This window comes from Rhodnius prolixus, unplaced genomic scaffold (genome assembly GCF_049639745.1).
Source record: "Rhodnius prolixus isolate KJV_2025 unplaced genomic scaffold, Rpr scaffold_7, whole genome shotgun sequence".
NCBI classification, from domain to species: Eukaryota; Metazoa; Arthropoda; class Insecta; order Hemiptera; family Reduviidae; genus Rhodnius; species Rhodnius prolixus.
In genome coordinates, this window is record NW_027411582.1 from 21304139 (window position 1) to 21331350 (window position 27212).

General features: G+C 35.4%; 1 protein-coding gene across 20 annotated transcripts in view; it reads right to left on the reverse strand.

Annotated features, from left to right (window-relative positions):
- The window catches only part of mmd (disintegrin and metalloproteinase domain-containing protein mind-meld), a 374487-nt gene that overhangs the window by 129769 nt on the left and 217506 nt on the right, over positions 1-27212 (reverse strand). For all 20 annotated transcript variants that reach the window (XR_012454178.1, XR_012454177.1, XM_074114424.1 and 17 more), the window contains exon 4: positions 21993-22072. Coding sequence is in view for 18 of the 20 variants with exons in the window: in XM_074114424.1 (XP_073970525.1) it covers positions 21993-22072 (80 nt within the window). In the remaining 2 variants the exon portion in view is untranslated. The remainder of the gene's footprint in view (positions 1-21992; positions 22073-27212) is intronic.

Below are 27212 nucleotides of genomic sequence, written 5' to 3' on the forward strand. Positions count from 1 at the left end.
TCCCCAATATGAAGAAATGGCTGGCGGAAAAAAGATTTTATTCAAACGAGGAGGTGATTGCAGAAACGAATGGCTATTTTTCAGACTTGGACAAATCCTATTATTCGGAAGGGATCAACAAACTAGAGCAGCGTTGGACGAAGTGTATAAGCCTAAAAGGAAACTATGTCGTAAAATAAAAAAGGTTTACCCCAAAAAATTAAGTAGTTTTTATTTTTGCACGGACTTTTTAAACGACCCTCGTAGATCTAGTTTAGGGGCCATTATGTGTAATACATTTAACAGACAAAGAAGCGCGATGAATGCAAGTAGAGTTCCAGTTATTTGGCAGAAAGAATTACAAAAAAATAAATGCGAGCTCTCGTAACAATTATAAGAAGCCAAATGTGAAGCTTTTATTAACATTTAACTTGCTTTTCTTTCTCTAATTTCACTTACATTCCTTCCTACCCTAACCATTTCATATTCTAACTTCAGTTATTATATTTCTTTATAGTCACACAATTTTTTATTTTTTTTTTTACATGTCTGAAATTTTCAGCGCCTTAGTTAGGATGAGCGTTTTGTTACATTTAACACTATAATTTCAGCCAGTATAACAACATCTACAAACAGTATTCCAGTTTTAATTACACTGCTAACGACTATAACTACCACTAATTAGCCAAGGCTATAAACACAAGGCCAGGTGTTTCTAGAACTTAGTGAGCAGGTAACTAAAACTAAGCAGGAAATAGGGCGACATTTTTAAAGGTTACTGAAAACTAAGCTACCAGTTTCGAAAATTATTCTCTACCACTGATATTGTTCTAGCTTTTTTACTCTAATTGTGTTGACCCTAAAAATGAGTTTTTATCATTATTATTATTATTTTTTTTGTTTAATTAAAAACAATATAATTAAAAAAGTAATTTTCTGAAAGAATGGGTTTTTGAAAGACATTATAACCGTTAGGGTTAATCGCTTGGAGGTGGGTTCCATCAAGAAGTTAATGGTGAAGATAAAGTGACACAGTTTGCAGTTAGTCTGATAGTACTAAAGGTTGATTATCAAGGTTTAAGCTTAAAAAGAATCTGGGTTTTGTAAGAATTATGGCCATATCTTTCTAACCTGTAATCATTACTAATTTTAACTGCATGTTGGTGGGAGTGACGAGGAGATTATGAAGAAGAGGGAATATTTAGTCAGGCAGTGCTCAAATCATGTTTTAGCTTCGAATTAGTGGAAGAATCTACCTAAGCTATCTATCTAAGCTTATCTGGGCTTTCCTGTTAGAAGGACGCTTTGAACGGACGATTTGGTTAACTTCGTTAAAATTACGTTTGCATTGGTAATTTTCTAGAAATGTGCCACACAGTGAAACAGAACAACACAGTTAACTTTAGAACAGACTCGTCGAATTTAGCCAATTAAAAAATAAAAAGACTCCATCTTCTGTACATAATTATTGCTGGGGTTTTTTAATTTGCTAATCATTTGGTTCTTATGTTATTTAGTTCATAAGGGTTTCTAGTTTTTCCGGCTTTATGTTTTAAAAGAAATTTTCCCAATATCTATTTTATTGTCAGAACTGAACATTGTAATAACTTTATTGTATCTGTCCCATTGCCATAGCCAAAATTCCCGTGTAAGTCCCGCTATATCTGTATAGCCAGTAAGTATTGTCAATAGGCCACATCTAAAGTGGAGTTCAATGACGTATTGGCCAACTTCATATTTTCCACTGTCCTTGAGTGACCTCACTTTACTTTTTTTTTTTTTTTAAATCATTACTTTTTTCCAATAAAAATGTTATTACTCAGAAAGTTTTAGTCCGAATTCGATTCTGATGACATGGTTAGAAAGGCAGATAAATTTCCTAAAAATTGACACCATTTTGAAGCATAAATTATTCTCCAAACTGCCTTAATCTTCCACCGGAACCTAGGAAAATAAAAGTAATAGAAATTTTTAAGAAAAATCATTAGGCTCTTATGTGATCATTTTCAGACCTAGGTGCTGGCATTTTTTTACAAAAGTTTCCTTGTCTAATGGGCTTTCAAACTGTATATCATTTTCCAGGATTCCTTTTATCTTCGTGTGAGAAATTGCGTTTGTTTTGCAAGAAAACGTGTTCACGAGCATACAGCAGTGATATTGTATTGTGCTGTTTGATTCATTAAACTCTTGTGGATGGAGCTGTAGTCAATTTTTAAAGTACAGTCGAACCTCGCTTAACGAGCATAATTCGTTCCAGAACCTTACTCGTTAAGCGAAATACTCGTTAAGCGAAACAATTTTTTTCATTTAAATTAAAATAAAAGGGGATAATTGGTTCCATGCAAAAAAAATATTGATAAAATTTTTTTTTATAACATTTATTTCGAAAAAATTATATACATATGTACATATGATGTAATATAATATAAATTACATATATTAATTGAGATAAATATGTACATTAATAATTAATCCTTTTTAATTATAAATTTGTCCAATGTTCCTTGTTTCTGCCGTCGCTTCAAAATGTCTTCAAAATGTGACACAGCATTATCATTAAATAAATTTATAGATCGCATAGCCACAGCCTTATTCGGGTGATAGTTTTCTACGTGTGTTGCAACAGTTTCCCATGCTTTCAACATTTCTCTTATTGCGCTGGAAGATTGTTGTTCCTCTGATATTTTCTCCTCTTTGTCTAATAAATTCTCTTCCACCAATTCTTGTTGTGAAATGTGTTGCAACTCAACAAGTTCCTCTGTGGATAGCTCTTGACTATGATCGTTCAACCCCTAAAACAATCTAAGCCTTTCTTCTCTGCCCAGGTCAACTTCGTTACAATATTTAAACACAAATGTCACTATATGGACTTTCCCTATACACCACTCATTCGGTGAAGTTCGGTTTCGACTGTATCAGTGCATTAGATACGTGGAGAATATGAAACGCATATGCGTAAACAGGAATGACTAATCGAAGAATGCGCAGTTTCGATGAGTCAGCGAAAACTGCGCAGTCAGCGAAATGTCATTAGAAAACTATCGTTATGCGAAACATCGCTCGCTATAAGAATCAATTTGTTTTACTCGTTATGCGAATTACTCGTTAAGCGAGGTGCTCGTTATGCGAGGTTCCACTGTATATTGACTTAAAATAAGGTAGTCTAAGGTTACTTATTGCACATAAAAAAAAAAAAAATCTAAACTGAAATATTTGACAAAATGTTAGATTTTGAAACTAAGCAAATTAGCCTTCGATTATAAAAATAGCACTTGTTTAAAATATTTTCTAACATTTCAGTCAAATATTTCAGTTTAGATTTTTTTTTTATTTTTTATGTGCAATAAGTAACCTTAGACTACCTTACTTTAAGACAATCTACTTTAAAAATTGACTACAGCTCCATCCACAAGAGTTTAATGAATCAAACAGCACAATACAATATCACTGCTGTATGCTCGTGAACACGTTTTCTTGCAAAACAAACGCAATTTCTCATACGAAGATAAAAGGAATCCTGGAAAATGATATACAGTTTGAAAGCCCATTAGACAAGGAAACTTTTGTAAAAAAATGCCAGCACCTAGGTCTGAAAATGATCACATAAGAGCCTAATGAGTTTTCTTAAAAATTTCTATTACTTTTATTTTCCTAGGTTCCGGTGGAAGATTAAGGCAGTTTGGAGAATAATTTATGCTTCAAAATGGTGTCAATCTTTAGAAAATTTATTTGTCTTTCTAACCGTGTCATCAGAATCGAATTCTGACTAAAACTTTCTGAGTAATAACATTTTTTGGGGAAAAAAGTAAGGATTTAAAAAAAAAAAATTAAAGTGACGTCACTCAAGAACAGTGGAAAATATGAAGTTGGCCAATACGTCATTGAACTCCACTTTAGATGTACGCAGTAGGCCTATTGACAATACTTACTGGTTCACCCTGTATATTTATCTGTTCTCCAGTTCTGGCTCTTAGTTTTCTGTAACTCAACCAACCCGCATAGCCACGTAAGTTTTCAATAATTATAAAGAATTTATTGTATTTTATTTATATATTACTGATTTTCTGTGTTACTCAGTCTCTAAATTATTTGTATTTGTGTATTTGTAATATCCAGGCCCTGAAGAGGACAATATATTTGTCGAAACGTTGGCAAGAAGACGAGTTTGTTTTTTATTTGACCAATTCCTCGCCAATCTTGAATCCTAAGTTAACAATTTACGGTCACGAAACGTATATATTCATTTAATTAAGATTTTTTATATAAAAAAAAAGCAAAACAAAAATCTTTTGATCAATGGTATCGACCTCTAAATATTAATCGATTTTGTTCTACTACGGACGTAACTTTTTGTTTTTAAATGGACTTTGATTTTCCGCCCGTCGCTCTTTAAAATTTAAAAGTCAACATTTTTTTTTGAAACTAAGAAGGGGATGCGATGGGCATCCTGTGAATACCCAGCTGAGCAAGGTGTAACTATTGTGGAAGCCGTAAGCTGCTCTACTAAATGAACTGCTACGAGTCTATGAGCTTCTCTCTCCAAAAAAAAACAAATTTGCTGATTTCATCAACCACTGAAGAGCATAAAATTTCTCTTAGCAAACTTCTGCTATAAAAGTATTAATGTAACCAAATCTTTAGAAGCGAGAATTTTTAATGAATTTATGAATAGCAAATAAATCCATGAAAAGCGCCGACTAAAATGGGTCAGTCAGCGTACGTTTTGAATTTTGAACAGGTGTTAAAAAAATAGAAGAGAGGAAACATTTGAAAAAACCGAAGCACGATGAATATTCAAACAAAAAAGTAAACAAAAATAAGTGACATATCCATCTGTTACACTTGGAAAATACTCGTTTTTATTTTACAAATTCTGTAAAAAATAAAATAATACTTATAAATAAATAAAATAAAGCATATTTATTCAGTAAGTACCATTTAAAACTTTGTAATTCTTTCTCCACTATCTCTCGCGACCTCCTAATGTAAAGCGGCTTTTCTAATTGAAAGATTTCAACAAAATAACGTTCAGCGTTTTACAAAGAGTCAGCCGGCAAAAGGGGAGTAAAACTGAAAATATATATAAAACGATACTAAAAGGGCTTAAACCGAAAATTTAATTTAAGTGATTTTTTTGAAGAATAATTTTTCTTGCTAATTGAGAATTACGAGGTGTGGCTATTAAATAACGAGACTATTGCTATAAAACATTTTATTGTAAACTAGCTGTACCCGTTTACACGTTGCTGTGTTTGAACAAAAAGGCAGTTTTGATACCTCAAACATAATTTATTAATGACCAAATGTATACAATACATCGAAATGAAAATTAACAATAAGATTATCCCTACTTCAGAGTACAGTAGTGTCCTTGCAAAGGTAGCATTTCTACATAATGTGAAAAATTCAGTTAATGTTGTTGGAGGTGGTGACATTGCTCTTGCACGTACATTTTCTGATGTAAAGTACACACGATGTCCATTTTCTGCTAAATGAACAACCGTTGGATATCGTTCATGAATGGAAAATGGTAAAATACGCCATACGGCCTCATTGCTACTTATGTAGCGTCCCAGTTGATATTGGGTGACTTCATCGTTAGATGCAGTTGTATTTTCCACCCCAAACACTGCATATCGCTTCCTTTGTTCACATATTTGCAAATATATTTTATCGCTTTCACTGAATTGCAGTACTCAACATTTATGTGTGCTTTATACGTTTTTAGTAGTAATGGAGAATATGGTACTACCCAACGATTATCAACGTCAATAGTATTGTTGAGTACTTTTAGTTTAATGGATTTTCCACCATCTTCGGTATAATTTATTCTCGTATTAATAATTGCAAAAAACTGTTTTTCATGGTTTTCATAGTAACACTTTCCACAAATATTACTAATTAAATGTTATTTTGATATTTTTGGGATATTTGTTCGGGAGCACCTAGAACCCCAACTCTGATTTTAAAAAAACTTTGCAAAAACCTTCCCGGGGATATACCTAATAATTTCCCAAATTTTCACGGCGATTGGATGTATGGTTTTTGAATCTATCGAGTACAAACAAACAGACACACATTCATTTTTATATATATAGATTTATACATATTTAGTTATCACCTTCAATATACACCCTTCCCCTATCCCTACAACGCTCCATGCGAATTTACCATTGTTCGAAACAGTGCTGGAAGTCTTTTTCTGTGAGCTCCTGCATGACGAGTGCCGCTTTTTCTTTCACAGCTTTAACGGACTGAAATCGTGATCCTATTAATGCAGATTTGATTTTGGGGAACAGATAAAAGTCACATGGGGCCAGGTTTTGGCGAATAAGGCGGCTGGCCTAAAAAACTGGGATGTTTTACTTGGCTAGAAACGTCCTTGACAGACAATGCAGTGTGAGCCGGCGCGTTGTCTTGAAGGAGAACTCCGTGACTTGTTCTTCCACAAATGGGGTCGTTTTTTCCTTACTCTTTCACGGAGTTGAGCCAAGCACCTCACCGGTAGTAATGTATTATAATCGATATTTTCATCCGTTTTGGACGTGGAAGGGCGACCTGGGCGGTCATCTTCTCTGAAGTCTTCTCGGCCATCTTGGAAACGCTTGTGCCACTCAAAAACTAGGCGCACGTGATTAACATTCATCGCCATAAACTTCTTTGTAATAAAAGATAAGTTTCAGTAGCGGTTTCACCAAGTTTCATGTGAAATTTCACGACAATTCGTTGCTCTACTACATGTGTAGTATCATGTTTTCGGCAAAACGAAACTAACACCTCTTACACAAACGACGGTTCTCTACAAACACGTGAGACGCTGTAATCGATAGAGAAGCCTTTACGCTGCACAGCTGTCGGTCGTTAGAATTTGGCGCATGCATAGTTCTTCTGTAGCAGCATCAGTCTTGTTATTTAATGGTCACACCTCGTATTTGTAAACAATGTAAAAAATTAAATGATTTAATAATAGTTGATTGAATTCAAATTAAATATATGTTTACATTTATATGTAGATACATATTTAGTACCCAAAAGAGTCTTGCATGGATCATATCGAAGACCACCACCAGCTAGACGCATACCCAATTTTTAGACCGGTTTCTTCAGAAAAACAGCTACATACAAGCCCTTCAACTTCTAAGAGGTGCAGAAAGGTGGATTGCTAAAAGTAAGGCGAAACTAGAAATCAAAGGAAAAGATTATAAAGGAGTCAAAAGCCTTTAAGTTTTGGAGGCTAAAATCGAAGGTTTGATACTTCGTTGTGCTTAAGAGAGACTGGCTTATCAAATGGCGAATCAAAACTAACGTTACCCAAATCAAAATTTATAGTATTTACTCTTAGACGGAAAATCCTACCTCCTATCTTCATCAGCCAAACTCCTGTACCAACTGTGGGCAATGTACGCTACCTTGGATCGCACCTAGGCAAACGGTTGACATGGAAGCCCCCATACTAGACTGAACAGACAAGAAACTAACCAACACTACAAAACTTCTCGCCAGACTACTTGACAAACGATCGAAACTTAACCTACATAACAAAAGACTCTTATATCTAATGTTACTGCGACCTATTTGGTCATACGGAATCGAAGAATGGGGGATCGAATAAGAGTTCCAACTCTCTACGTCTCCAGTCTTTACAGTCCAAAAATACTTCGCAAAACTTCTTAACGCTCCGTTCTATGTATCTAACCTCACTATCCATAATGACCTCAAAATCACTTTTATTACAGATCTTGCTAAAACTCGTTTTCTCAAATTCATAATTCCATTCTACAGCAGCTCATCCTAACCCTCTCATAGAACACCTATCTTCCTCCACATTACCAGGTAATCCTCTAACGAGATTGAAGAGAAGATGGCTTCGTGATCTACTCTTATCGTGAGAGCAGTACGAGGGTCGTTTGAAAAGTCCGTGCAAAAATAAAAACTACTTAATTTTTTGGGGTAAACCTTTTTTATTTTTCAACATAGTCTCCTTTTAGGCTTATACACTTTGTCCAACGCTGCTCTAGTTTGTTGATCCCTTCCGAATAATAGGATTTGTCCAAGTCTGAAAAGTAGCCATTTTTTTTCTGCAATCATCTCCTCGTTTGAATAAAATCTTTTTCCCGCCAGCCATTTCTTCATATTGGGGAACAAATAGTAGTCCGAGGGAGCCAAGTCTGGAGAATAGGGGGATGTGAAACGAGTTGGAACCCTATTTCCATTAATTTTGCGACCACAACTGCTGAGATGTGAGCTGGTGCGTTGACGTGATGGAAAAGGACTTTTTTGTGGGCCAATCGTGGGCGTTTTTCTTGCAGCTCGGTTTTCAAACGGTCCAATAACGATGAATAATATGCACCTGTAATAGTTTTACCCTTTTCCAGATAGTCGATGAGGATTATTCCTTGCGAATCCCAAAAGACAGTCGCCATAATCTTTCCGGCCGAAGGAACGGTCTTCGCCTTTTTTGGCGCAGATTCCCCCTTGGTAACCCATTGTTTAGATTGTTCTTTGGTCTCAGGAGTGTAGTGATGTATCCATGTTTCATCCACAGTGACGAAACGACGCTTAAAGTCCTGCGGATTCTTCTGGAACAGCTGCAAACCGTCCTTGCAACACTTCACACGATTTCGTTTTTGGTCAAGCGTGAGCAATCGCGGCACCCATCTTGCGGATAGCTTTGTCATGTCCAAATGTTGATGCAAAATATTATGTACCCGTTCATTCGAGATGCCCAAAGCACTAGCAATCTCACGCACCTTCACTCTTCTGTCATCCATCACCATATCATGGATTTTATCAATGATTTCTGGAGTAGTACAGGGCGTCCAGAACGTTCAGCGTCATTTGTGCCCATATGGCCACTCCGAAAATTTTGAAACCACTTATAAACTGTTCTAATCGAAGGTGCAGAGTCACCATAATGTTTATCAAGCTTCTCTTTAGTCTCCTGAGGCGTTTTCCCTTTCATAAAGTAGTGTTTAATCAACACACGAAATTCTTTTTCGTCCATTTTTTCACTCGACTTCCTCAATTCAAACGAATGCCAAACACAAAGAAATAGACCGATCTGGCTGAAACTTGGTGTGTGTTCTTCCAAGAGATGCTACTAACTAAACATAACCTCGATACGCGCCAGTAGTGCTATCTCTCTGACTTTGCACGGACTTTTCAAACGACCCTCGTATAGCAAGAGCACGTTACTGGTGTGACAGTTCTGGGTGCCTTCTACACTCGTATATCATATTTTTTGCTATCAGGTACCATAGTTGCTTGTTGCAACAGTCGTTTAAAGATTTTAAAAAATAAATAAATTTATTCTTATTTTAAATAATTTATTTAAGTTTAGCTTCAGAAATATATATTCAGAAATATATATTCTTACATCTTAATATGTAATACAAAACCAAGTAAATTTAATATTCATTATTAAATACAAATTATATTTTCGAATTTTATGATCTCATACATAGTAATTAATTTAATTGTTATGTTGAAAATACCCAACCAGGGACTTCCTATATTTTATAAATTTATTTAATTATTTAGCGAGTGTTGTCCAGTTGGTACCAATTAGTAAATTGACCACCTCCCCTTGATTTAATTTTATTTTACCAAAATATGCCTTTCTAAATTCCTCTAGAATTGGGCAAAACCCTAGGAAGTGAATAAAGGCCGCGATATTTGATGGCGTGAGGCGCCATGATAGCCGAGCGGGTTAAGATACTAGACCCGCAATGTTAAGAAGTATTGTTGGTTTAGTAGGTTCGATTCCCCCGGTCTCTGGGCCTTTGATTTTATTTAATGGTTATTATGAGAACTTTACAGTAAAGTATGTGTACGCTAGTCGTCTCTGTCCAAGACACCTGAATAACTAGGCATTATCCAGGTAGAGTTGGTTTTATGGATATGAAATTGGAGATTCACCACCAGGAATCTATACAAATCGCGCTACACTATTGGTTTAAAAAGTCATATCTTTTCAGAAAGTCACAAACGACGGTACAAACTATTCAAGTCAAGTCAAGACTTGTGACTTGTGCATCGCAGCAGAACCAGTAACCAAAGGTTACATTCTGAAGTCAAAAATTATTAAAACATCGGTTTTTATTTGTTCAGCACTTAATGCTTAGTTTATTTACTTATTACTTTTAAAGGCTTAAGGAATAAGTTTTTAAACGAATATGTTGCCACCATTCTAAACATAGATAATTTCGAAAACTGAACAGGTTTTATTTTGTTTTACGAATTTATTGTTAATGATTGCAATGCTCCCAGCAATGGCCCTTTGTAGGTTAAATGCTGAATAAGTAAATATATAATAATAAATTTTATAGTTCTTTTTTAGGTTAAGCTAAAAGTACAAAAGGCCAAACCGATTACTGTTTTTTTGTACTAAATGGAAACCAAATGTATATTTCAGAAGAGTTTTAAGCCAGTTCTAAAAACATCTGACTACAAAATTAGCCTAACGAACGAACAGTAGATAACTCCATGGAGGTTTTTTGTTTTTGTTTTTTGTTTTTATTGTGTTCAGTGCGAGCGCGTATGTACAAACTTGTGCAGTACGTATATCTCGGTGATTACTATGTCAATTAACGTGATTGGCGAACGGCAGCCCCCATTTGTGTTGCAAATTCACTAGTGGCTTACACATAGTAGGTGAATGTCTACGAGTCGGGTGTGGGTGCGCAAGCGCGCGTGCGCTTACAAATGGAGGTAACAACAGTGGAGTGAAGGTTTGGAAACTAGGTTAGCCTGGAAGCCCTTCTGCAGGGGGGGGGAAGAGGGGATGTGAAGCCAAGTGACGGATCCATCAGAACGCCTCAGGCTGTAAATTGGTTATGTACGAGCACGACCAAACTAGGTAATCCAGCCTCCTCTGCCTCCCAAACAAACTCCTCACTTCTACAAACAGATTCTGCTTCTAAATGAAGGTCGATCGCCTTTGATAGCGTTAATCCTTTAATTAATTCAGCATAAGGAGAATTGAAGATTGGGTTTATATTGTGCAAGGAGAGATAAAAAAAAGGGAGTAGTTTTACAAATTTAGGAAGCTTCTGTAAGCTTTTGATTCTCAAGTTAAAAGAAGACCTTTTTGATTTAAATGTATTTACAAAAACTGAAATCTGTTCAGCGAATCTCCCCAAATTCACAGATCGCAAACCGGCGTTTGAAGTGGGCGCCCAAGAAAAAGATTTGATAAATGGGAATGAGGTCACTTAAAAGGGAAATTCTGGAAAGCTCGCGATACATTGCAATGGCAAATAAATAGTTAAGGCGGCCCAGATCCTTGGTTGGATCGTAGTGCTACAGGGTAAGCCTAACAACTTCCTGGAGAGAATCAAATGGAAAAAGCAAGAATCAAAGGAACATACTGAGCCCCATCATATTGACTCAATTACTGACACCATTCTGACAAGAACCCACATAGAATGTCCTATGCTTCTTAAATCTGTAATTACCCGTTACAGAGGCCTTTGATGGCCGTCCGTTCTTGATGAAGTAATTTACTTCTATTCATTATGGATTTAATATTAATCTAAAATTATCGTTTTAATTGTAAAACAAGGAATAAGTAAAATGTAACCGACTTCGATTTAATTTTTTTAAAATTAGGATCTTTTAAGTGATAAAACGGCAGGGGTTAGCTACGCGGTTAGAGTATTGGATTCCCACGCGGAGGTCCCGGGTTGGAATCCAGCTGATGTCTCTTAATATTTTTCTCTTCCTAGGAGCTGCTTACAGCTTACTGTTCGGTGATGCGACAATGTTGGTCTGGAACAAGGGAACACTGTCCGGAGGCCTGCACTGAAAAAAGCTCTGGGCGCCAATAACCGCACATGTTGACGCGCCTTTAATCATTTAAAAAAAATAAACAAAAAACAAAAAAATTAAGTGATAAACTTTTAAAAAATTGTTCTTTAACTAATAAATTTGTATTAGAGAGATAATTCATTGCCTATCGCTTAATTACGAAGCAATAAAATGTATTAATAATAATAAATGTGATAATAAATAAACACCTATCAATGAAAATATCTTTATCTTAATAAAGTGAAGGCAAAAAGCCTAGTGGAGTCTACATAATTTGTCAACATTTCTCAAGAAGGAAGCTAACAAATGATAAGAATTTCTCACATGTCTATTAGCCTACTACGAGAAATATATATATATATATGTTTAATCTACAGGTTCATCCATCATAATTCATTAGTGCAGCTCTTTCATCATTTAATACTTCATCTTAAAAACCTACCGTTCTCTATTTCAGTTTTCAGACACTCGTCCTTCTCTAAACAATTTCTAAACTTTAATATACTATTCTTTTCATTAACTTGTGATGTAATTTAGTTTTCTAATTATTGGCCCAATTTTATCAAAACAATGATACTTTTAGAATTAATAGTTCAATAAATGAGCTGAATTAATAAATAAACAATTTCTAAACTTTAATATACTATTCTTTTCATCAACTTGTGATGTAATTTAGTTTTCTAATTATTGGCCCAATTTTATCAAAACAATGATTCTTTTAGAATTAATAGTTCAATAAATGAGCTGAATTAATAAATAAACAATTTCTAAACTTTAATATACTATTCTTTTCTTCAACTTTAGATGTAATTTAGTTTTCTAATTATTGGCCCAATTTTATCAGTTCAATAAATGAGCTGAATTAATAAATAAACAATTTCTAAACTTTAATATACTATTCTTTTCTTCAACTTTAGATGTAATTTAGTTTTCTAATTATTGGCCCAATTTTATCAAAACAATGATACTTTTAGAATTAATAGTTCAATAAATGAGCTGAATTAATAAATAAACAATTTCTAAACTTTAATATACTATTCTTTTCTTCAACTTTAGATGTAATTTAGTTTTCTAATTATTGGCCCAATTTTATCAAAACAATGATACTTTTAGAATTAATAGTTCAATAAATGAGCTGAATTAATAAATAAACAATTTCTAAACTTTAATATACTATTCTTTTCTTCAACTTTAGATGTAATTTAGTTTTCTAATTATTGGCCCAATTTTATCAAAACAATGATACTTTTAGAATTAATAGTTCAATAAATGAGCTGAATTAATAAATAAACAATTTCTAAACTTTAATATACTATTCTTTTCATCAACTTGTGATGTAATTTAGTTTTCTAATTATTGGCCCAATTTTATCAAAACAATGATTCTTTTAGAATTAATAGTTCAATAAATGTTCAATTTGGGGTGGGGTGGCTGGATACTTAAACAGGTGAATTGTCTCTCATTTGGGTCTTGCTTACGCAACAAAAGACCACGCCTCAGGCGCGTGGAAGTACAGTTCTCAAACTGGTCGATTGAAGTATCGAACTAAATCCTTCAATTTGATTACTTTTTTTTTTCAGCCCTAGTGATTAGCTATAGCTTCTCAGTCCAGCCTTTTCACGTAGCAAACTTTGGCTAGACCCTCAGGGCTAGCTGTCGCTAGTTGTACAATGCAGATGTTAGCACTATTTAGCCCTAAAGGCACAGCCCAAGTTGGTTGGCCTTTCTTAGATGTTGTTGAACTGGGGACTATACTCTCTGCTTTAGCCGCTGATGTTAACATTTTTCTGTACTTTGAAGCCGCTATAAAGTTTCGATTTTTGCTGATAATAGAATAAAAAGAGAGAAGAAGTTAGTAGAAAAACAAGTAACAAATAAAACGTGTTTTCCCTTTGAAAAAAGATTTAACTAATTTTTTATTAGCTTCAGAGTAAGTTGCAAATTGTACGGTAAGCTGAAAGTGGTACAATAATGGCAAAGCACAGCTTTAAACTCCGTCCCGAGGTAACCAATTGAAATAGTTTTGTTTGCTTGGAGGAAGTTAATTGGAGAACTCAGCAAGTACGTTTCTACATCTCTCTTACAATATGTACATACAGAACAAAACACCAATGTTTGATGGTGATACGAAGCGAAACTGCTTTAGATATACCATACGTCAATTTAAGTTTCTGTAATGTTTGTAATTAGTTATTACGTCACAGGATGAACGTAATTCAAGGATTCTAATTGATGCTGGATAAAAGTTACAAGGATTTAGAATCATTGTTTAAATTGAATATCTGAAGAAAATTAAACGTTTTTTTTTTTTTAATTTGCAACTATATGAAATATACATTTAGCAAAAGTGTTATACAAAGAAACATTTGATTGTGCCACAGAGCTGGCTCAGTGCCACAACCAGGAGGACGGAATGAGAGAAACCAGCCAGCGCTGGAACTCTCTAGGAACTTATTGAGGTTTAGGAAGCAATAAGGTCACTTGGCCAGCGCCGTTTTAGACGACGTAGAGGATTGTCAGGATGGGACGATGTGGATAGTGATTGAGCCAGAGGATTTGGGTGATCAGAGAGTTTGCTGTGGAATTTTAGGAATCCGGGTGTGGATATTGAGATCTTGATGGAGGGTACGGGTTGGAGGACATAGAATGGGCACGTAAACGATTCAGCGGAAGACTTTAGACTGGAAAGATTGGATAGATTGGATGTTGGATGGTTTGGCGGAGCCCCACAATTCTGCTCCATATGTCCATATTGGTGGTAATAGTGTTTTGTAAAATGTAAGTTTGTCTTGCACGTTCTTGGAGGATTTCGGTCCCAAGGAGTCTCCTTCTTAGTAGTCCGTAACGTTTGTTCAGTTCTAGTCTTTTAAGTCTTGTGTGGCGGGTTTCAGGTTAGACGGCTGTCTAGGTAGAGCCCTAGATAACGAACCTGTTTGGAAGTGTTAAAAACATAGATCCAAAATAATAAATTAAGGTTCAACGTAATTCTGACATTGTTTATTGCAAATAAATAATAAAACAATATAAACTTTTGATGATAATATCTTTATCCATACATAAAGTTATCATTTTTTGCTCATCAGAACACGAAACTTTGCTGGTTGGGTGTCAGCTAGGCTAAGATTGTTGCCTAAATGAAGATTTGAGACAATCCTTAAAACAATTCTTCGTCACCTTATTTCAACATTTTTTTCCCCTCTTTCAATACTATTTTTTTCCAAAATGCAATCTGGTCTTAAGTGCCCTAAACTTTCAGACTACAAGCTTAATAAGCTTGGTTAGTTTGGCTATCTTAGTTTTACTTCACGAAACGGATTGGAAGGCCTTACGCCCAATAAACCTTTTAGCCGTAGATCCTTTCGCTGAAATAAGTGTAAATTTTAGACTTAATCTCTGAAAATTGGTAAGAAGAAACCTCTTTTGATGACGTAAAATATTCTTTTCCTGTTTAGACAGGCAGCAATCCATATTCCAAATGTTTGAATTATTCATCTTGACATTTGTATTAATGATTCTCGTTATATTTTGATGTTGTTTTCCGTATTCATTGCATTTATCTTTATCGTCTTATATTATATAGATCTTCTTTGGCATATCTGGAACAGACAATAAATTATATTGTTGAACATTATTAAGCGCGAAAAATGGCATTTTCTTTGCTTCGAATTTTGCATTGGATAAGAATAATACTTCTTTCAGTGTAAAATATTTTTAAAAGATTCTTGTTACAGCTTCTTTTGTGAAGATTCATTCCGTCTATCCTGTCTTATAACTTAAAACACTTCCTTCTCTAACTTCAAGCAGCATATTAAATAAAATCCTTTAAAACCGTATATTCTGTGAGGAATATTAACAAAAACCTCAGTCTTCAGTTTTCATCCAACCTAATAAAAGCATAGATTAAATTTTCAACAGAGCATACTGCGAACAGGGTTTTTGAATTTCCTTTGAAGCACACCTTAATATAATACAATTTTAACAAAACGCCATGTCTAGGCGAAATGGCGTTTATATTGGCCTATCTCTTGCGTTGGCATTAATAATAACCAAACTATAATTTGATATTATTTCTCTCTAGTATTTCTCAACAAGAATTGCATTTAATAAATAATCAAGTTGAAAGCATGAAGTACGGGTTAAATTGCTTGCATATTCATTAAACGTTTAAAGAGTTTTTATTCGATTAAACAAAAAAATCAATTAATTGATGCAAATTAATGTAATAAAGATCAAGACAATCCGAAAAATAGGAAAATAACCTATTTAATATGTAACCGCAGTAAACCTTTACTATTAAGGTTAGGGTTGCCAACTGCCTTTTTTTTTGGAAAGGACAGTCCTTTTTTAACACCTGGTTGTCCTTGTCCTTTCTTAAATTAGGAAAGGACGCCTTTTGTCCTTTTTTCAGATATTTTTTCACACAAATCTAATTTATTTTATTGTATTTTTGATTAAAGTTCTGACTTCCGAGACTTTTTCATTTGGCGTGTTGTTTTTCTGTTCTAACTGAACCGAATAGGTCCACAGGTTATTGGATGTATCGATGAACAAGATGCAAAAAATGGCACTGGATTAGATGTTTCTGATTAATTATATTCTTATGGTAGGTGAATTCCTTTCATAATGCCGACGCTGTTTTGAGACCTAATTTTTTGCAATTATCCAGAGATTTCTGCATCAATTTTTAAAATAACCACTATTCATGGTATATCTTTCGAAAGGTGTTTGTATTTAGATGTTTTTCATGAATAATGCACGTTTTTTACATATATAATATTTTTGAGAAAAATGAAAAATTTTTTTGGAAAAAATTAGAAACTTGCTATTTCTTATGTTTGGGCCACAAAGTGAAATACTTGATATTATTATTTTGGAATATAAATTAGCTTATTTAAAAGGAAATTTAACCTTCTTTCTAATGAGCTTATTGAAATTGCTGTAGCTTTAATAGTTTGAGAAATATAGACAACTGTTTGCTAAAAAGTAGTAATAACTTGAAAAAACATAAAATTAAAAATATCTATAAAACGGAGCCGAATCGAGCGATAGTTTATGCAGAATTTTTTTGTTGCAAATGATGCCTAGAATCGCCTCCCGAAGTTACCGGTAGTCTTATGCTGAACACCCTGTATATTCCCGGGCCCCAAAATCCTGTTGTCGGCCCTGTCTGTATGTACCTAATTTTTTTAGGGTGTCCTTTTTTGGAACTTTATAGAGTTGGCAACCCTAATTAAGGTACAAAGAGTTACCTAAGGTACAAACTGCAATTCTTAAATGCATATAATAAATTGCAGTTTTAGTGTGATATTATACATTAAATAAAGGCCAAAACCAAGGTTGTCCCTTTATAAACGAGATTCGATCGCCACTTTGTGTATATAGTTTTGGTGGTGCTGATAAATTGAAAAGCACGTTGTGTTTTATTCAACGTTTTATTGGCCAAACTGACACTCATTGTTATTATTGGGCCGGTTTAGGGGCGGAGGCAGCCGGCTGACAAGGGAAGAAGTGACTCTGTATAACCCCCGAAGGTGGGTGGGTCACGTCAGTAGGTTGGCCACCACACTGCTGCTGTTGCTGTTGCTACTGCGCTACAGCCACCCTGATCCATTTAAAAACTGGACCACCATTATACAGGTGGCAGTGGCCAACCTATTCACCATAAACCCTTTTCCTTTCCATTCATACAACAAACTATGTTCGCAAAAACCCTACCACACAAACCTGGCACTTACACAATCTGTACTCCATTAAAGAGGATTGTGCGCTATTTTCTCCAACAATTAAAGTATACGCTCTTGCAATTATTCAACTTGGCTGCAAAAGTTAAAGTGCTTTCACACTCATTACCATTTCGTAAAACCAGGTAAACATTTTGGCCAGCAACCACTACGCTTTAGATCACATTATTACATCTCCTAGTTACATTTTATATAGACCATTACACCTCTATTAATGTAACTCTCCTTGTTCAATCCTTAAAACTAGGTCAGAACACATCAATTAATCTTAAAATTATGACAGTAGCGTATTTTTTTGAAACTAATTACAAAATGGAAAAAAAGTGGTTCATTAAAAGATTAGAAGAAAGATTTGGTAGACAGATTACAGTAATAGTAATAAAGAGAGATTCTATAAAACTACATGTTACGACAATAAGCAGGCTGAGAGCGAACCACGCGGTTTGCGGATCGTATCTTCACAGGATCAACAAAAGGTCCTCTCCTCTTTGCGTAGATTGCAATGAGGAGGAGGATTTCAAACATATGATAATAATGATATGTCCACGTTATGTAGTAGAAAGGAAACGAATTGTTCATATACAGATATTTAGATGCACCATTTCGTTACGAAGACATAATATTCTCCACCAACATCTGTGTGCTTAAATCTGCAGCAGAGCTAGCAAAGAAATATGAATGTATTTAAAAGTTATAGCCGATTAGAATGAATGCAAGGAAATGATTAGAGAAGGATTATGTGATTTTAATTTCGGTTAAGCTATAAGGAAGGCAGGAATATAGAGTACTGATCCATCCATTAGTTGTAAGTTTGTATGTAAATAGTTGTATATAGTAGAGGGATGAATGTGTGAAGCGAATGTATTTATAAGTAAGAATGGAGAGTGAGTGATATTCTAGTGATAAGCACCTAGACAATGCTGGCTGTATGGCGAAAGCCAATGCCAAAAAAAAACGAAAAAAAAGATTTGGTCAGTTTGGAAGGACTTGAATTAATGGATCAATGTGACAGGATAATTGGTAATAGACTTTAAGATATTGGGGCTTGTCTATGACCGATACGAAGGAAATTTGAAGATCACTAACCTTGATAAACCATTTCCGGAGCCCGAGTTCCGAGGTTATACGAGATGGGATTGAAGATTACGACGGGATTTTTTTTTTTTTTTGAATAATATTATCGTATCATCATGAAACGTAGACAACGGTTTAGACGTAAAAAAAGAAGTCGTTCCAGAATATCGTGGCATGGCGGCAAAGACAAGAAAGATAGGAGAAACGGTCCCCAATGGGCTCCCCAAGGGAGCACCCCATGCTTTGCTTGTGCATAACGATCAGAGTCAACAAGTGGAAGGAAGTTACCAAAGCAAACCTAGAAGCTAAACCCACGAAAAAATGCTTGAGACCAAAAGGACTAGATAGACAAAGGGGGTTAGGACAAATAGCGTCTCTGAGAGCAAAGTCATCAAGATGGATAGATGAGTGATGATTTAGAAACATTAATCTAGATTCTTGATGAATACAAAATGATTTCCTGTTCATCAAATTAAATTGTCAGGCGTTACGATAAGTTTTTGGTAAGAGACAGGTAGGTTTGGGATAAGTTTTTTTGGTTACCGTGGGAGATATTTTGAATTATTAAGCTGTTCCACTTAGTCATTGACTCAAAAAAAACTAGAGATACGTGAACCGCTCAGTTATGGTAGTCCCAACTTTTACTTAAATGAGCTCATATCATTCACGTGGCAAACATGAGTATAAATTTTACTTCCCAGCTTGTTTATCCTGTCGCATATAGTTTTATTTTTTCTCATCGCCGCATTTCCACCGTTACATCGTACTTCTTAGAGTTTACCGCAAAAGATGTCTCCCTATCTCATGTAGCCACTTTCCATCAGTAGAACTTACTACCAAGATCAATACATCCCTGTCTAAATGTGAGTTAAAATAAATTTACGGCGAACATAATTTATTTATTCCCACAAATTCACTCGTCTAACATTTCTCTCCGCTATGTAGTTAATTATCACATCCAACGACTTGCAAGTCAACCAGTGAATTGAACAATTTTAAATCACATAAACCACTACAGCCATTCCTACTGTTTCTTAACTGAAGCTCAAGACTGCAGTAGTTAGCAAAACTTTGCTAATGAGTGAGCAAGCTCTTTGGCTACATGCTCCAATATATAACAGAAAACTGCAAACTATGTTTATAATTTAAACCACTTTTACCTTAATTAAGCAAACTATTAACTAATTTTAAGCATAAGTTTGGTTGAGTTTAAATCATTAAACTTTATTATTTAGGATTTATATTAACAATAGTTTACTGACTCAGAAAATAAATGTTGGTAGTTTCGTAAAAAAATGGCAGTCGCGCGAACCTTCCCTTCAAAGTCTTATTTGAAATGATTCTTCAGTAAAAAGTATCATACATTTTTTTTTAAATCGTTTATTTGGTAACAATCAGCGCATTTTATTGCGTTATAAGCAACAATTGTAACAATAAACTAGGCTGGAGAAATTACCCTGCGGTAACACTCCAATTACATTCTACAGACTCTCGGCCATCAGAGAGGAGATCGCGAGGCTACTGTCTTTTAAGACGTATAGGAAGTGTTGTCTGAAAAATGTTCAGGAAGATAGATGTTGTACGAGGTGTGGCTATTAAATAACGAGACTGATGCCGCTACAGAAGAACTATGCATGCGCCAAATCCTAACGACCGACAGCTGTGCAGTGTAAAGCCTTCTCTTTCGATTGCAGCGTCTCACGTGTTTGTAGATAAATCAGTCTGACCGGAACCGTCGTTTGTGTAAGAGGTGTGAATTTCGTTTTACCGAAAACATGATACTACACACAAGTAGTAGAGCAACGAATTGTCGTGAAATTTTACATCAAAACTTAGTAAAACCGCCTCTGAAACGTATCTTTTATTAAAAGAAGTTTATGGCGATGAATATTAATCACGGGCGCGAGTTTTTGAGTGGTTCAAGCGTTTCCAAGATGGCCGAGAAGACGTCGGAGATGATGACCGCCCGGGTCGCCCTTCCACGTCCAAAACGGATGAAAATGTCGATTCTAACTAATCAACATTACTACCATGAAGTGTTTACTCAACTCCGTGAAATAGTAAGGAAATAAACGACCCGATTTGTGGAAGAACAAGTCACGGGGTTCACCCAACAAAACAACGCGCCGGCTCACACTGCATTGTCTGTCAAGACGTTTCTAGCCAAGTACAACATCCCAGTTTTAGGCCATCCGCCTTATTCGCCTGACCTGGCCCCATGTGACTTTTATCTGTCCCCCAAAGTCAAATCTGCATTAATAGGGACACGATTTCAGTCCGTTGAAGCTGTGAAAGAAAAAGCGGCATGCGTCATACAGGAGCTCACAGAAAAAGACTTCCAGCACTGTTTCGAACAATGGTAAATTCGCATGGAGCGTTGTAGGGATAGAGGAGGGGTGTATGTTGAAGGTGATAATAACTAAATATGTATAAATTTAAAATAAAATGTTCTACAGCAATAGTCTCGTTATTTAATAGCAATACCTCGTATGAGTGGATTTTGACGTGATTGAATGTTAAGATGGAATTTTCTGTATCTTATTTTAGCAACTTGTATTGCTCGAAAGGAATGTTTAAAAGTCTGTGTGAATGGTTTGATTGGTGACGTTGAAAGGAGCTTTACTTTAGAGCGAAGAATTTTAGACTGCAAGGACCTGGAATCTTTGCAGAGATTTGAGCGTTTGGTTGAACCTCCACAGTTCGATGCCATAAGCCGAGACTGGCTTTAATATACTTATATAAATAAGTATTTTGTTGTCCAGAATGATCTGTGGTCGAGTAGTCTTGTTCAGTTGTCGAGTAGTCTTTTTCAGTTGTCGGAAGCGTCTGATGAGTTCTGTTCTCTTAAGTCGTGTATGAGGGTTCCATGTTAGTCTTCTGTCAAGGTAAAGCCCAAGGGAGCGGACTGGTAAAGGAATTAAATTGTAAAATACAGGAGGAAGAGTGATGCGTCGAAGATGAAGGTAATATTTTGAGATTTTGTTTCGTTCAGTTTGATAGCCCCATTTTTTTAACCATTTTTCTAAGGAGGTGAGGTGAGACCGAAGGTTTCTATGAGCTATTATTGGGTCTTTGTCAGTAGATAAAATGGCAGTATCTTCAGCATAGGTGAGTAGAGTACTCGTAGTTTGAGGATGAGTTGGTATGTCTGAGAAGTAGATTGTGTACAGAATGGGGCCTAGTATGCTACGTCTTGCGGAACTCCAGCGTCAGCATGGCTGGAATGGAGAAAGAATAGTTCCTAACTTCACTCTAAAATGTCTGTCAGTCAAGTATGATTTCAAAATGAGGAAATAGGTGGCTGAAAGGATGCTCTTCAGATTCCAAAGAAGTATCAGAAATAGATGAGAAAAGATAATATTACACTAAAATGATAAATGAGTTACTTACGTATTGAGCTCAAGATCCAGTCTAAATTTATGGTTGAACGCCTTGATGAGCAAGGAAGTCCTATGGTAATGCTTTCCGGTCTGCAAAAGATAAATGTACAAAAAATATATTAATGATATGATATTGGTTTTTTACCAAATTATTACAAGTTTTCAATTTTTACGAGTTCCGAAATAAAATCGGATAAGTATGTAAAGGATTTATATTATCACTTAGTGACCGTAAATTATTAATATTTAGGACTAAACATTCGAAGATTCTGTCAAAATAAAAAATACTGCTACTCCGTCTTTACGCCAACGTTATTTTCAGAATAAACAACCATATAACCTTGTTCTAAAGAAGACAAATAACTTTATCGAAACGTTGGCGTAAAGAGGGAGTTGTTTTTTTATTTTATTTTGACCGAATCCTCGCTAGTTTTAATCCTAAATATATAAAGGATTGTCTGAATTCAGAAATAGATTTCTCTAATTTGAAACTAAAAATATGGTGCCAATTTTAGAACAATATAGTCCAAGAATTGTTCTTTGTGCACAAAATCTAATAGAGCGCATTTACCACAGGACACAGAGTTTAAATCAGTGGTTCCCAACCTTTTTGTTGCCCCGTATCCATAAAGAAATTTCACTCGAACCACTCTGAAATTTATATTTATCGAATAAATATAACCAAAAAAAAGCACGGAGTATACGAGGTGTGGCTATTAAATAACGAGACTATTGCTATAAAACATTTTATTTTAAATTTATACATATTTAGTTATTATCACCTTCAATATACACCCCGCCCCTATCCCTACAACGCTCCATGAGAATTTACCATTGTTCCAAACAGTGCTGGAAGTCTTTTTCTGTCAGCTCCTGCATGAGGCGTGCCGCTTTTTCTTTCACAGCTTCAACGGACTGAAATCATGTTCCTTTTAATGCAGATTTGATTTTGGGGAACAGATAAAAGTCATATGGGGCCAAGTCAGGCGAATAAGGCGGATGGCCTAAAACTGGGGATGTTGTACTTGGTTAGAAACGTCTTGACAGACAATGCAGTGTGAGCCGGCGCGTTGTCTTGATGGAGAACCCCGTGATTTGTTCTTCCACAAATCGGGTCGTTTTTTTCCTTACTCTTTCACGGAGTTGAGCCAAGCACCTCACCGGTAGTAATTTTGATTAATTATAATCGATATTTTCATCCGTTTTGTACGTGGAAGGGCGACGTGGTGACAGTTGGTACCAATGATTGAACCTAATAATTCAATCCCATAATCCTCTGCCAAGTAGTTTAAAGTGACGTATATTCGGTTCTTTTAGTTCTTGTGTTATTCCAAGTAAATATTCCATCCTTGCAGAGCCTAAAATAGCTGGCAATGTTATCTGCTTTTAAGAAGTATTAGGCCAAAGAAAAGTAGAAGTGTATGAAATGCGTAGTGAAATGGGGGTTGCTCTTATTTTACAAAGTTATTTCATTAATTTAGGTATTTGACCTCTAAATTTTTGTTATTATTAATAATTTTTTTTAAAATAAAAATGATGGTTGTCTTGTTCAGCATGTAGATACCAGAGGAAAGTTTGCTTTCCTCTTAGATCAGCTTTCAACTCACAGCCAAAATGCAGTTGTTAAAGCTCAAAAGCTGAGCAACCCAAAATATTTTTATAAATAACAAAAAAAATGAACATTATGAAATCTAAGGTTACTCCAATTTTTCAAAAATAAGCCGCACAGTTCCCCCTCAACCAAAAAGAAAACTCTGATCGGAAAGTGTAACACTTAAAACACATAAAATAAGAAGTAGCCATGGGCAAAGAAAATGTTCGTACAAGTGTTTACGATTGCCGATACAATTGTAGTAAAAATGTGGCAAATATAAACATTATTGTTAAGTGCGTCTTCGAATTCAGCTGTAGGAAGGATAGACACGCATCCTGGTGGTTGTAAAAAGAGTTTTACTACTTCGTCCTTACCCTTTTTTCCTTCCAAGACTTCCTCAACGGTTTCAAAGCTCCGTGTTCCGTGTGCTTTTTTTTTACACAGACTACCGCCCTGCGTTCTGGTCGTAAAGTAACCATTTCTTTTTCTTCTTTTTTCTCCCATCTACCTTGTTTGTGGTAGAAGCGATTCCCCTAGAGGTATTACACCAATTGTCATAGTTTTCTAGAACTTTACGCAAGAGTTTTTTGGTTAGCATGCGCTAATGGTGTTCATAAAACTATCTAGATCTCAAATTCTGCAAGTTTTAGTTTCCTATAACGGAAAGTGAATTATTTGGTAATGATTAGGGAACGGATTCGTATGTATTTACATATTTTTTTCTAGGCAATTTATAGACGTTTTTCAACTAGAAGTATTCATACTGACACTTTTTAAGCCGTTTGAGCCTACTTTTATTTCACATATTTCCACATATTTGGATGTTATCGCATATTTATACATATTTGATTAAAATAAATAAATATTTCTACATATTTAATCAAAATATGTACATATTTTTCATTTTGGGCATATTTTCATAATTGGGAGGTGGTTGACAGGAACTGTGAACCACAGACTGTAGGGCTGTGAATCACAGTGGTTAAAAAAGTGTTCTTAAAAGCACCAAGTCGCATTAAAATGCTAAAAGATCTCTATCCAGACTTGTGCCTTCCACCAGAACCAATATTGACAAGATGGGGTACTTGGCTGGAAGCAGCTCAGTATTACTATGAAAACTACAATAAAATCAAGAATGTCCTTTCACATCTCGAAGACGAAGCAGTAGCGATAAATACAGCCAAGCCTTTATTCGAGAAACCTAATTTAAGGAACGACCTTGCATTCATTTCTGACAATTGCGTATTTCTTGCACAAGCCATTACCCAACTTGAGTCCCAAAATGTTCGACTGACAGAAAACGTGTCCAACGTTAAAAAAAGTCATCGAAAAGGTGGAAGGAATACCTGGGAGTATGGGAGATCTGATCAGATCAAAACTGGTAGAAGTACTGAGCAAGAACAAAGGGTGGGAGACCATCTGCCAGATTTCTGATATTATCAGTGGAACAGAAGTCACCTCAGAACATCGTGTACCCTTTACAACCAACGAGATAACTTCTTTCAGCAAGGCACCTATAACATCTGTAGATGTTGAGCGATCTTGTAGTCGTTACAAGTCCATCTTACGCCCAGATCGTCGTCACTTTACGTTCCAACATTTGAAATTTCATGTGGTTGCAAACAATTTCGAAGAGTGAAGTTTTCAAAATTAAAAATTTAACACATCTTTTTATAAATAGTAAAAATGTTCTTTGTTGTATAAATCATTATAACTTGTAAAAACAAATTATTTTGTTCCTAATAGATTATTATAAATTGTAAAAATGTTCTTTTCTTGTATAAATAATTATAACTTGCCCCCCCCCAAAAAAATTCCATTTTCATAAAAAAAAAATGTCCATTTTACTTAAATATTCCAGAAAATATTTTAAGAAAATCACATATTTTCCACATAATTGACGAAAATAAATGCATATTTTAGTTAAATAGTTGGCATTTTCAAATACATAAAAATCCGTTCCTTAGTAATTATAATAATGTTAGAAATTCAATTCTACCTGATTTGGGCTTAACGTGTAAAGTAAAGACAGAAAAACTTCTTACTACGTTCTTATTTTACTTGAAAGGTAACATTTATATGTGAAGCGTGATAAATCATACAGGATGTAAGGAGTAAAATTCGTTTACAATCTTAAATTAATCCTCGTATTTCGCTTCACCATTTTTCTTACAACTGAAAACAATTGATGACGTTTCTTTTAATAAGGACATCAAATTCTGAGGTTAGGTGTGCCAGAATTGAAAGAATGGGCAGGGGCCCTCGGAAGTGAACATCCGAAGAGTACAGGCACGGCTGGACTTGGTCCTTGAACGATTACCTTGTGAATTTCAACGTTAGAGATAAAGAAATAGTGCAAATACACATGCACAGGGAAGAGATTTGCTGTGCGGACAGCGTATTGGATTCTCACGCGGAGATCCTGGTTTCGAATCCAGCTGCTGTGGCCCTTAGATTTTTCTCTTCCTAAAGAACTTCTTACAGCTCACTGCAAGGTGATGGAGAGTGTTGTCTGTAACGAGAGAACACTTTTATGAGGCCGGTACTGCACTGAAAAAAGCTCCTGGCGCTAATAACCTCTCAGATAATTAAGATCAAAAATTATACATATGCACAAGAGACATGAGTGGGATAATCGACGACCATACAGTGATGTAAGCAGATAATTTGCTAGGTTGGCAAGCTTGCACAGAAACCATTCTAGGAGGTCGGCGTTGTGTTGAGATGGTCGCTTGGCCACCGCCGCTTTAGTCTGCGATGTGGATTTGAAGGAAACGTTGTACTTCCGTTTAATATTTCCGAGGGTTGTCTTGAAAAATTAACCAACTTGAGTTTACCTCTTTGTTGTTTAGCAATGCTGGATATTGAGGTATCCTCTATCTACCCAGCAGCCTGCCAATTCGTTGGTTTTATCGTTGGATTCCAGAGGAAATGATGACCACAGTGGTAAATATCATTTACTTCAACGATTAATAAGACAATGAGGCAAACGTACATACCTCACATTATAGTCAACTCCAGGTAGGCGCCACGGTAGCCGAGCGGTTAGAGGGAGACCTGTAAAGCTAATATGCATTGTGGTACTGGGTTCGATTCCCGGTGTTAGGCCTTGGATTTTATTTAATGGTTAATAAAAGAAATTTTACAGTAAAGTATTGTAAAGTTTTTGTCCTTTTACTAAAAACTTCAACAACACAACTAGTGCCTGCCACTAGTTAATTTAATTTATTTGGGTTTGATAAATAATAGAACTCGCTAAACTTATAAGTAGTAATTTGATTTATAAACACATTAACTTAACTAACATTAACAATTACTAGCAACTAACGCTATTCGTTACCGTTACCATTTACAACAGTCACAACAGTTTACTGATACTTACTCACTAGGTAACACCACAAAACTGTTCCACGACTGATTACTGGTCCGCTCTGCACCGAATTGCACTAGTCTCAGCTGCACTAACAAAGCTCTACTCACTAACTGACTAACTGCCCAACTGGCTAACTCTAAAGCACTCCGCAACACTGACTCTTTCAAACTGTCACTTCCAAAGTGTCTCTCCAAACTGACTCTCCAAGACTAACTAACTACCACTCTGTCTCCCTCACTTTTACCTGCCTGCCCCCCTCCAAC